Raw genomic sequence first — 11114 nt, forward strand, 5'->3', positions numbered from 1 at the left:
TTAATGCCCTCATGGGGAAAAAGGCTTTGCAGACACTAGTCCAATGTAATATATATATTTAAAACTTAGATCCAAAATTAACTCCGATGTCACCATGACTCAAATTATTCAAAATGTATTTAATAATGCAACAAGCAGATTGGAGCCATCTGAATCTATTACTAATTTTAGGAAAGCCAAACCTTTACCTTCAAATGGAAGCATTTGAAACGCAACATGCATGAAAAGATGCTAAAGGCGCATGCTGATGGTTTGTTCCGTTGATGTTAAAGGTCACTTAAACAAGCCACAGATGATCTAAAACATACAGTGACATTTTGTTTCCAGTATCCTGTTATTAAGATTAAAACTGCCAAACTAGAAAATCATAGAAAATGGGCTGGGAAACGGATTCAATAAGGGAAGAATAAACATTTTTATCAGTGTTTACGGCTGAGAGAAACTGTCATTTGTGTTTAAAAATAAAAAAGAGAGAGAAAGAGAATCCAGGCGCACTTCCTGTGTTACCGCCGGTGTCCTGCAGGTGGCGCCGGACTTTAACAATCGAATCTGACTGCACAGGAAGTGCAGAAGCGCTGGAGCGGTGTTTGCTAGTTAGCTGCATGTTAGCACGATTCATCTTCACGGAATTAATAACGTAAAAGCTCCTCATGCACTTTTAATAACAACGGTATTTTTTTGTCGGGTGATCATTTTGTTCAAAGCAAGATGTCGGACAGAAAGCGAGCAAGAGAGAAGGAGGACAGACGACACCACAAGAGGGACAAGATACCAAAAGATGATTTGGAGAAACTGAAGAAGCACACGAAAAAAGTCAGCCAAGAAGTCCAGAAACTGAAACACATCGAGACATTGTGAGTAACTCCAGTTCCACTCTGGCTTTTCCTCTTTAATCCCGCAAACTTGTGCATGAATTATAAATGCGTCTTAATTGACACTCATTTTCAAGTTGATCAAGCTTATCCACAATAAGCGAGGGGCAGCAACTTATGTTGTTATTTTTTGTTTTAATGTTTTTGGCAGCATACTAACCATTTTTAATCTCTCTCTCATGCAGCTATGAGAAACCTCCACCGGGATTTATTAAGGTAACGTGTTCACAGTAATAGACAGCTAAGAGTAAGGAGTAAATTGCATGTGGCTTTTTTCAGGTAAAGACAAATCGTGAGAATTGGTGACAGTGATCGGTTTGTGTTGCAGGAGCATGAAGAAAAACCAGAGGACTGTATCCCTGCAGAACCAGGAAATGAAGAAGCCAGAAGCTTCCTGGCCCACGCTCCCACCAAAGGGCTGTGGATGCCTCTAGGGAGGGAGGTGAAGGTGATGCAGTGTGGGTATAGTGTGCCCGAGTTTGCACTGACGGGAATAAACATGCTGTTTACAGTTCTGCTGATGCAAATTCAGTCTTTAACTGAGTTTTTCACATCCCTCTGGAATCTTTTCACAGCTACAGGAGTTAGGTGTTGATATCAGAGGTGACACTCATTGCTAATTAGGCAAACAGAAGGAAATCTATCCCAGGATGCAGCCTCTTGCCTTTAGAACAGGGGGCATAAGACACATGACAGTAGTGATTACTCAGCTGCTCACTTCAGCGTGCTTATTTTAAAATTTTATGCTTGTCTTCAGTGCTGACTGTAACATATTTTCATTATTAATCTCCCAGAGCTGTGCAGTTTTTTTGGCCTGGCAAGTTTCAGTCCTTTAGTTTATGTTTTTAATTTACAGTGCATACACTACAGGGTGTCTGCAAGTCCTATAAATGTATGAAATGTGGTTTGCTGAGAACCTAAATGATTTCAAGTACAGCCATTCCACCCCTTATTAATATTTTTATCTGTAACAGAAATTTTAATCTTATTGATAGTATTTATTTCTCATGCTTCTTTACTTAAAATGAATTATTTGAAAAATTAAAAATCTGTTAAACAAGCTCACATGGATGCTGGGAAATGTTTTGAGTACGGTTTATTAGTGAGGTACCAGCAGCACTTATAGGTCTGGAACTGTAGGTGGGAGTAAATCTCCACTGTGAGTAGGCAGCAGTTATGATAGGTGATAAATGTTAACTGCGAGATCTTGACATTTATCACTGTGTCTATTGTTTTTATGACAAGAGTGATGGCCCGAAGACTAATAATTGGTGTTGCATAGATGATCTTCTGTCTGTTTTTCCCAAAACAATGAATGTCATTATGTTCAGTGTCCATTCATTCTTTTGTCCCACACATTTTCATGCTGCGAACAGCAAGAGCTCAGACACAAACATGCACACGCAAACAAAAAAGTGGTGTTTGTGTCGTGTACATTTGTCGTCCTGCTTAAAGGAACGGCGAGAAATTACTTCTTTTATGGGGTGAACAGAATTCATGCAGACTCGCATTAAAAACACTCAAGTCGTTCACAGATGCTATGCTGCCACTTGAGCAGTTAATCGGTGTGAAACTTGGATATAAATTGCTGATTTGTTTTCAGGGCAGAAAAAGTGATAGTGAATTTGAGATGATCTGTCACTGATAATCAGGCGCCTCATCATGAGCAGCGTGGTTTTTTTTTTTTTCGTGTGTGACTCTTGAGTTGCTGTTGCGTGGGGTTGTTGTGTCCCTCGCCGACTGCTGTTCAACAAAATCCAATTTAATAAAATAATATTTCTTTCAGGATTTTTTTTACAGTTTGTGTCTTTTAATGCAGTTTGAGTTGTCCTTGATTTGCTTTATTAGCTAGATGACGAGTGGTCTAGACTGGGCTTGCATACATATCCACCAGTCAATTTATTAGGTACGCTTTGCTAATACCAGCTTGGAACCCCTTTTGACTTCAGAACTGCTTTGATTCATCATGCCGTAGGCCTGTCTACATGTACACGGGGATTTTTGCATACGTATGTTTTTCAGTAAGTTTTGGTCAGTTTTAGATGTTCGGTCAGTTTTAGATGCCTAAACTGAGCTTTTGAAAAGCTCCTTTCAGGGTGAGGCTTTCCAGTAACTCTGCAGTTACATGTGGACAACAAAAATGGGGATTTTTGTCTTGCAACATCAAAGGTGTGCGACTTAATCTCCCTTTTTGACGTCAGACTGTGGCCATGCTATTGTTTGTAAGGTTTTTGATTGGCCAGTATTTCTGTACAGTTGGGGTTATAACACCACATGTTCCCTTGGCAAGCACGTGACACCACTTGAAGTTGTTTTTGGTGTTTTCATGTGGACCGAAATGTTTTTCAGAATGAATGCGGAAAAATCCTTGTTAGTATACATGAACGTAGCCATAGATTCAACAAGGCGCTGGAAACATTCCTCAGAGAACCATGTTGACTTGATAATGTCACACAGTTGCGGCTGATCATCCTCCATGTAAATTTCACGACATCCCAAAGGTAGAGTGACTTGATTGTCATTTTTGAGATTATTGTCATGGGCACTGTAATTCTGAAGGGATGGACATGGTCAGCAACAATAATCGGCTTGGCTGTGGCGTTTAAATGATGCTCAGTTGGTACTAAGAGGCACAGAGTGTGCATAAGAAGACATAAAACACATCATTACACCAACAACAACTTAAACTGTTGAAACAGTGAAGGCTGGATTCCTGCTTCTGTGTTGTTTGCACTAAATTCTGAACCCGACCAAGTGTTGCAGCGGAAAGACTCCTCAGACCAGGAAACATTTTTCCAATCTTCTTCTGTTCATTTTTCACGAGCGTGTGTAAATTTTACCTTGGTTGTAACAAGTGGTTATTGAGTTAGTGTTGGCTTCTTATCAGCTTCAAGCAGTCTGTCCATTCTCCTCTGACATTAACAAAGCTAATCTTTGTCAACTGCTAATCCCTTGATATTTTCCTTCTTTTTCAGACCCAACACTGGTTGTCTGGGGAAAAACCCAGTAGATCAGCAATTTCTGAAATACTCAGACAAGCCCATCTGGCACCAACAATCATGCCACGTTCAAACACATTAAGAACTTCAGCTGCTTGTCTTGATCATTTCTGCATGTCTGAATGCACATGATGGCTGCCACGTGATTGGTGACCAGTTGGTGCAACTGCGTAGCCATTTATGGCAACTCACGATAACCATGACACTGAGCATATTCTATCGAACTACTGTTGAAAGCACCATGAGTTCGGGTTATTTTGGCAAACTAAAGTTTGCCAGTTTTACGTGGGACATCTGTTTAATAGCAAATCTGCTGCCATGTAAATGAAATGTCTGATTCATTAGAGAAACAATGATTTTTGTTTCCTTTTGTAAAGGCTGGAGGTGCAAGCGCTACGGCCACAGGACAGGTGATCGGGAGTGTCCTTTCTTCATCACAGGCAACCAGAAACTGGAGCACTTCAGAGTGGTGAGTTTGTTTACTGCTGTAGAATAGTTGGCCCACCCACGGTTCCTTGCAGTAGAAAAATGCGTGAATGCAGTAGAAAAAAGTTAGTAGTTGCGTTTATGTCGTGGAGCTATGACAGAGACAGTTTGTGTCTGAGACTAAAGTTAAGTCACATTTAGTTTACACATTTGGGCAGCAGATCTCTGCACACAGCTCGTTCCAGTGTACTTTTAATGAAACAGTGCTCGCTGCAGGAATGCTCAGCCCCTGCAATGATTACCATAAATGCAACTGTGTCATATTTTCCTTCCTTCTATTGTCTCGATATTCCTAAAAGTGCTGACACAACACTGTTTGGAATGTATAGTTCCTGGATATAGTGTGAATTGTAGCACCTTACCTTCTTTTTGTGTGACATTGTGTTATATTCTATTAGGCACACGAAGACCCAATGTACGACCTGATTCGGGAAAACAAAAGGAATGAGAAGGAAACCAGGTATGTACAGTCATTTTCCTGCTGTGTGCATGTTGGTCATGTTTTTTTTGCTATAATTTCCCAGAGAAAGACTCATAATTTTCCACCACTATTAAAGGACACACTCGAGACTCGTAATACTCAGATCATATACTTAAAAACTCAGTTTTCCACTGTGTCCTCTCGCTGGAGTGGGACAATCTCAGATGACCTGGAAAGTCTCTCATGGTTGCTGGCTGCTTGTGTCAGTTTCTAGCAAATACTGTTTGACACCAGGATGTTTGAATTTGAGGCTAGTTCAAGAAGAAGAGTGTGCGCGATTGTGCGCGCACACATGCTTGTGTATTTTTGCATGCATATCAAAAAGGTTATTTAAAGGCCAGTGGCGCTTTGAAGTCTTACTTGCGTGTCTGTGCCACATTAATTTTGGCATCTTCTTTGAAAGGGGAGTGAAACAGTCCAACCTCTGCCAGCCTGCTTTCTAATTGCATGTAAGGTGCTGTCTATTAAATTGTGCTTGATGCGGTAGCCTTGTGTCACAATTGGGTAATTGATGAAGAAGTTAGGAAATGTGCTGTGTTTGTTTTAAGTGTTCTCTTTTTATATTCTTTAATATTTTTGGCTTATTATTTGAGTGTATGACTTTTAATTTTATCATATATGTCGCCCAAATAGTTTTTTGGGGGGCCACATTTTTGCGTTGAATATGATGACGTTTTTCTCTCGGAGCACCGCTTCAGTTCAAGAAATAGGGGACAAAATCTGAAGCCGCCATCCTGTTCAGAAATTCACTCCAGAGTTTGGCTGAGCCTGACGTGAAGCAGTAACAGTCTTACTAAGCTAAAGAGGGGGGTGGTATTTTCAGAGTTACAGTCCATTTAGGACAAATTTCCCTGGAAAGAAGTGCCTTACCACGCTGCAGCAGAAGGATTCTACTGGAGCTGTGTAAGTTTTGTTGTCACCTTGCTGCTCACGTGTTACAGCGTGACTCAGAAATGCAGTATGAACACTAATATTTATGCCAGACATTGAATAGCGTACTCTGACACGTGCTTTCATAACAAAATCTAATCGTGCTGCAGCTTCTTTAGCACAAATATCCTGCTTAGCTTCATGTTATTTATTAAATTTACTCTGGTGATAATTCACACATGCCATTTGTCTCTTTTTGCACTTGAATTGTCAGCTGCTGTACGCACAACTGATCGTAGCACAGCAGTGTCCTTCAGCCTTATTTTCGCAGTGTGTCTCAAGCTGATGCAATTGTTTTCTAAGAAATGAGCTTTTGCAAACATAGTATTGATGCCCAGTTGAAGCAATTTCTCAGTGGAAATCTGTGGACAACGTTTGCTAGCTCTTTCTTCCTCCAATAACATCGTCAGTACACACAAACTCTACTCTGTGTATCTGTGTTTCTTTGGGTCCCTGAGTACCAGATGAGCGTCATTGAAATCCAGTTTGCCTGAGTATTGTTGGCATTTCCATCTCTTTATGACCACCGTGTACCCATCATCTAATGTTTTGTAACCCAAAGTCACAAAATATTAAAGATACACTGTTAAATCTGTTAAGTACAAATTCTGTTCCAAATTATAGCCAGAAGTCTTTGGTGTTACTGGACAAGTAGCCCAAAATCACCTTTTAAAATCTTGCAGTTGAGTTTTTTTAGAAGGACCTTACCTCCTGCATCACCATCACCACCTGGATGGTTCAGGCTTCAGAAGACCGACTCTGTGACAGGAGTCTTTGGCCTTGTTCGGTGTGATTGGCGAGAGGGGAGAGCTGCATGGTCTCGTTTTATATCCTGTTTGTTGTTTTGTTTTTTTCCTAGCTTTCTGTGTACTGCAGGTTTTAGTGTGAGCACAATCAAGTAAAGGAATTATAACTAAAAAGCTGTTTTAGCACCTCAGTTTAACGGTCATGTAGACATGTAGACCAAAACATGGCTGTTTTGGCTTCTCTTTCTGATGATTATTTTTTGAACATTTTAGACTGTTTAGACAAAGACATTGTGATTTTTCTGAAGATTATTCTAATTCTTCTCATCCTGCTTTAGAGTCCTTTAGAGCAGCGGTCTCCAACCTTTTTTGCACCACGGACCGGTTTATGCCCGACAACATTTTCACGGACCGGTCTTTAAGGTGTCGCGGATAAATACAACAAAATAAAACTAGTACCGGTACCGAAAAAAAGAAGATTTATTCATAACACATGTGAAAAGACCCAGGAAAACCGAGTAAACGATAAAAACGATAACAAAATAACGCTGAAAACCGATTAAAAACCCTGAAAACTATACATTTCACACCTGAGCCTCAACTCTCGCGGCCCGGTACCAAACGACTCACGGACCGGTACCGGTCCGAGGCCCGGGGGTTGGGGACCGCTGCTTTAGAGCTTGTGTATTTTTTCTAAGGGAGTCCTGCATCACTGAAGGGCCCTCCAATACACTTTTTTGTCTTTGAGTCCTGCCCTTCAGTCTGTGTTGTCTGATTGGCTGCCTAGCCCAGTTTAAGAAAGCAGGTAGAGACACCAGTAGTCTCAGTTCTGTGAGTCTGCGCCTTCATTTGTAATGCACTTGTCTTCTCAAGTGTGTTTCATGTAAAAGGGAATACATCGAAGCATGCAGGTGCTAAAGATATAATAATATGTAAGTCTTTTTGAATGTTTCCATAGTAGTCTAAGAATATAGTAAAAACACAAGAAAGACAAGATATGGAAAAAACACTAACATGGGCAGCACATCTTTGGCGGCAGTAGTCATAGTTACTCTCAAAAAAAAAGAAAAAAGGAATGAATTATACACAGTACACTTACTTTACATCAGACACAGCAGATTAGGTAACAGCGTCCCTGATCTTAAAAAAATAATCTCCTCTGTTTTATCTCCAAAGATTTGTTGTGTTCTTAATAAACTAAACCCCAAATCATACGTGTGTACAGAATGTTTTCTTACAAAACTGAGCACTCCAACAAAAGTGAACATTTAAATTAAAATGAGTTTTACTTGTTTGGTAAAGATAAAGATATCTATGAGACTTCCCAAAAAACTTAGAAGAAACCATTTAAAAATGCCTGAAACAAAATTGACGATGAAGTCATTATTGTCTCCTCCTCTTTGGATTTAAGCAATAATGGACACCTTTTAAAAAAGATTAATTGAAAACTAAATATATGCCCAAGTCATGTATTATAAAATCCTTCACAGACCTGCAGTTTTAATAGTTACTTGGACAGGGTTGCTAACATTAGGCAAGGCCAGGCAAGTTTATTTGTATAGCACAATTCAACAACAAGGTGATTCAAAGTGCTTTACAGAGACATTAGAAACAAAAACAAATAAAAAGCATGATTTAAAATTGATTAAAACAAGCAAACAAACTAACAAACAAACAAAACAGTATATAAAATCAAAACATATAAAATCAGTAGTTAAAATGTAAGTTTTGAAATTTAAGCTTAAGTGCGGATTTGGTGCTTTATTTAAATGCCGCTGAGAACAGGTGAGTCTTCAACCTGGATTTAAATAAACTGAGTGTTTCAGCTGATCTGAGGCTTTCTGGGAGTTTGTTCCAGATATAAGGAGCATAAAAGCTGAATGCAGCTTCTCCGTGTCTGGTTCTGACTCTAGGAACTGATAAAAGACCGGATCCAGATGACCTGAGGGATCTGGAAGGTTCATACTGGGTCAGGAGGTCACTGATATATTTTGGTCCTAAACCATTCAGAGCTTTATAGACCAGCATCAGAACTTTAAAGTCTATCCTCTGACGGACAGGCAGCCAGTGTAAAGACCTCAGAGCTGGACTGATGTGGTCCACTTTTTTGGTCTTAGTGAGGACTCGAGCAGCAGAGTTCTGAATGAGCTGTAGTTGTCTGACTGATTTTTTAGGTAGACCTGTAAAGATGCTGTTACAGTAATCAAGCCTACTAAAGATGAATGCATGGACTAGTTTTTCCAGGTCCTGTTGAGACATCAGATCTTTTATTCTTGATATATTCTTGAGGTGATAGTAAGCTGATTTTGTTATTGTCTTAATGTGTTTTTCTAAGTTTAGGTCTGCATCCATCACTACACCCAAATTTCTCGCCTGGTTTGTGGTTTTTAGGTGTATAGATTGAAGTTCTCTGGTGACCTGTAATCGTTTTTCTTTGGCACCAAAGACTATTACTTCAGTTTTGTTTTTGTTTAGCTGGAGAAAATTGTGGCACAACCAGTCATTAATTTCCTCGATGCATTTACCAAGAGCCTGTACGGGGCCTCTGTCTCCTGGTGACATTGTGATATATATTTGTGTGTCATCTGCATAGCTGTGATAGTTTATTTTGTTGTTCTTTATAATCTGTGCCAGTGGGAGCTGCGTATTACTAGAAATACGCAACCACAAGTGGGCACGTGGCTCACTCCGCCTTCTGGAAATGCTGGTACTGGGACAAAGACAGTGTGCTGCTCAGTGACATTTGAGATGCTTGCCAACCTGGGCATCAGTATGCCTCGGCTGTACTTTCCTCCCTGCACTTGACTTAAATACCACATCCTCTTCTCTCCTGCCTTCCCTCTTTGTCTGTAGGATCCAGCAGCTGCAGCAACTGCTCCAGGACACCACTTCCTCTTCCGCCTCCGACTCAGACAGCTCCTCCTCTTCTTCATCCTCCTCCTCTGATCACCATCGCAGAAAGAAGAGGAAAAAGAAGAAGGACAAAAAGAAGAAAGACAAAAAGAAGAGCAAGAGGAAGCGAAAGCACAAGTCCAAAACTAATGACTCCTCCGATTCAGACTGAGGGCATGCTGATACGCGAACTTGAGTATTACGTGTTTTGCACGTAAAAAAGGAAAGAGACTGAAATGCAGCACAGCGAGACCCTGTGCACCCTGAAGACGCCCCCATAAGCTTTTTCCCCTCAGGTTAAAAGCTGTTTATGCACCAAGCATGATGACTTCTCCCTCGCATTTTTTTTTCCCCCCCAGGGCAACAACTCGCCTTTACGTCCTCTCTGTCGGCTCACACAGCACAGAGTCCGATGGAACAGCAGCTTAAGTATGAATGTGTGCCTTGCTACATATGTTTGTCAAAAAGGATTTGCTGCATGGGCGGTGACTCTTCAGCGAGTATGGAATGAGCCTTCTGGTTTAAGAGAATGTTCTTACATCGATTCTGGTAAGGTCATATTCAGAGATTGTATTTTTCTCTGGCATTGCATTCTTATTAAAAACTTTGATTGTAGAGTGCATTAAATGAAAATGGGTGGAAAAAATGTAAACGTTGGGGTGCTGTTAGAATGTTTTTCCACACGAGCCAAAATGTTTGAATGCTTGTGACTGTACATAAACATTTGGAAAGATTTGAGGTTGGATTATGCTTATTTGCTCTGAGGAAGCCACAGAAATGTGGAAAGAATCTTTTGAGATCTCTGTATAGCCGTATACAGAGACATGCACTGCAGTACTAAAGTTTTCAAGTCATCTTTAAGTATAACCATCAGGCTTTGCAGTGCACTAGATCGGGTTTCAAATGTGAGGCCCATGGGCCAGAATCGGCCTGGCAAGAACTCCCATCCGGCCCACAGGATGGCTTTGGAAAATGTAAAGGGGGGCTTAAATTTCACTGTATTTGAATACATTTTACTGCATTTCCTACTGCTAAAATCCTCCCTCATGACCATTCATACGACACCAAAGTAATTACTATGTCAAAAATAAACAACTAAATGACAGAAAAGTTCCCATTTTTTTTCACCAATTCCAATAGAAATTCTTTTTTTTTTATTTTTTTTTTTTACTTTTTTTTTTACAATGACTCCACAGTAAGATGAATAAAACCATAACAGAAAACTTTCTGTGAATTAAAAACTGATTATAAAACAATGAAGTATCAGAACTTTTTCTCTAGTCTTAGACATTTATTTTTTACAATTCCTCGTCCAAAGAATCGTGATGACAGATCTTTCATTTGAAATTGTACTTCCCTTTTCTTCTATTAAGATATCTGAGGGATTAAATGTGTAGTCCAACTTCTTTACACTGACAAAAAGGGGAGATTCCTTCTGTCCCTGCTCTGTGGACAGGGTTGTTGTTGGTTTTTTTTGTTTGTTTGTTTTTTGATGATTTCTGTGAGAGTTGATGTCTTTAATATGACCCTGTCGGAGACCACAGCTGTAGCTGAGCGCAGAAGCTCCACCCACCTACTGTTCAAACTACCTGAAAGACATCAAATCAAAAGCCTTAAACGGAGCAAGGAGGAGAGAGGAAAAGGCTCATTTCAGGCAGCGAATGAACTGAGAGTTTGCACCAAGTATGGTGTAAATGATGAATGTTTT

General features: G+C 40.1%; 1 protein-coding gene across 1 annotated transcript; it reads left to right on the forward strand.

Moving 5' to 3' along the window:
• Nucleotides 1-538: 538 nt before the first annotated feature.
• Nucleotides 539-10139, forward strand: rp9 (RP9 pre-mRNA splicing factor). Its single transcript, XM_084919630.1, has 6 exons — nt 539-854; nt 1058-1088; nt 1201-1330; nt 4249-4340; nt 4756-4817; nt 9368-10139. The coding sequence occupies exons 1-6, from the start codon at nt 709-711 to the stop codon at nt 9576-9578; spliced, it is 672 nt and encodes a 223-aa protein (XP_084775756.1). The 5' UTR covers nt 539-708; the 3' UTR covers nt 9579-10139.
• The last annotated feature ends 975 nt before the right edge of the window (nt 10140-11114 follow it).

Source organism: Perissodus microlepis, chromosome 22, assembly GCF_051167445.1.
Source record: "Perissodus microlepis isolate ML-2025 ecotype Zambia chromosome 22, ASM5116744v1, whole genome shotgun sequence".
Lineage (NCBI taxonomy): Eukaryota > Metazoa > Chordata > Actinopteri > Cichliformes > Cichlidae > Perissodus > Perissodus microlepis.

Bases quoted from the DNA above. Each gene is read 5' to 3' on its own strand.
- rp9 (XM_084919630.1), top strand. From the start codon at position 709: ATGTCGGACAGAAAGCGAGCAAGAGAGAAGGAGGACAGACGACACCAC. The intron at 855-1,057 runs GTGAGTAACTCC...TCTCTCATGCAG, and splicing joins CTGAAACACATCGAGACATT to CTATGAGAAACCTCCACCGG. The intron at 1,089-1,200 runs GTAACGTGTTCA...TTTGTGTTGCAG, and splicing joins CTCCACCGGGATTTATTAAG to GAGCATGAAGAAAAACCAGA.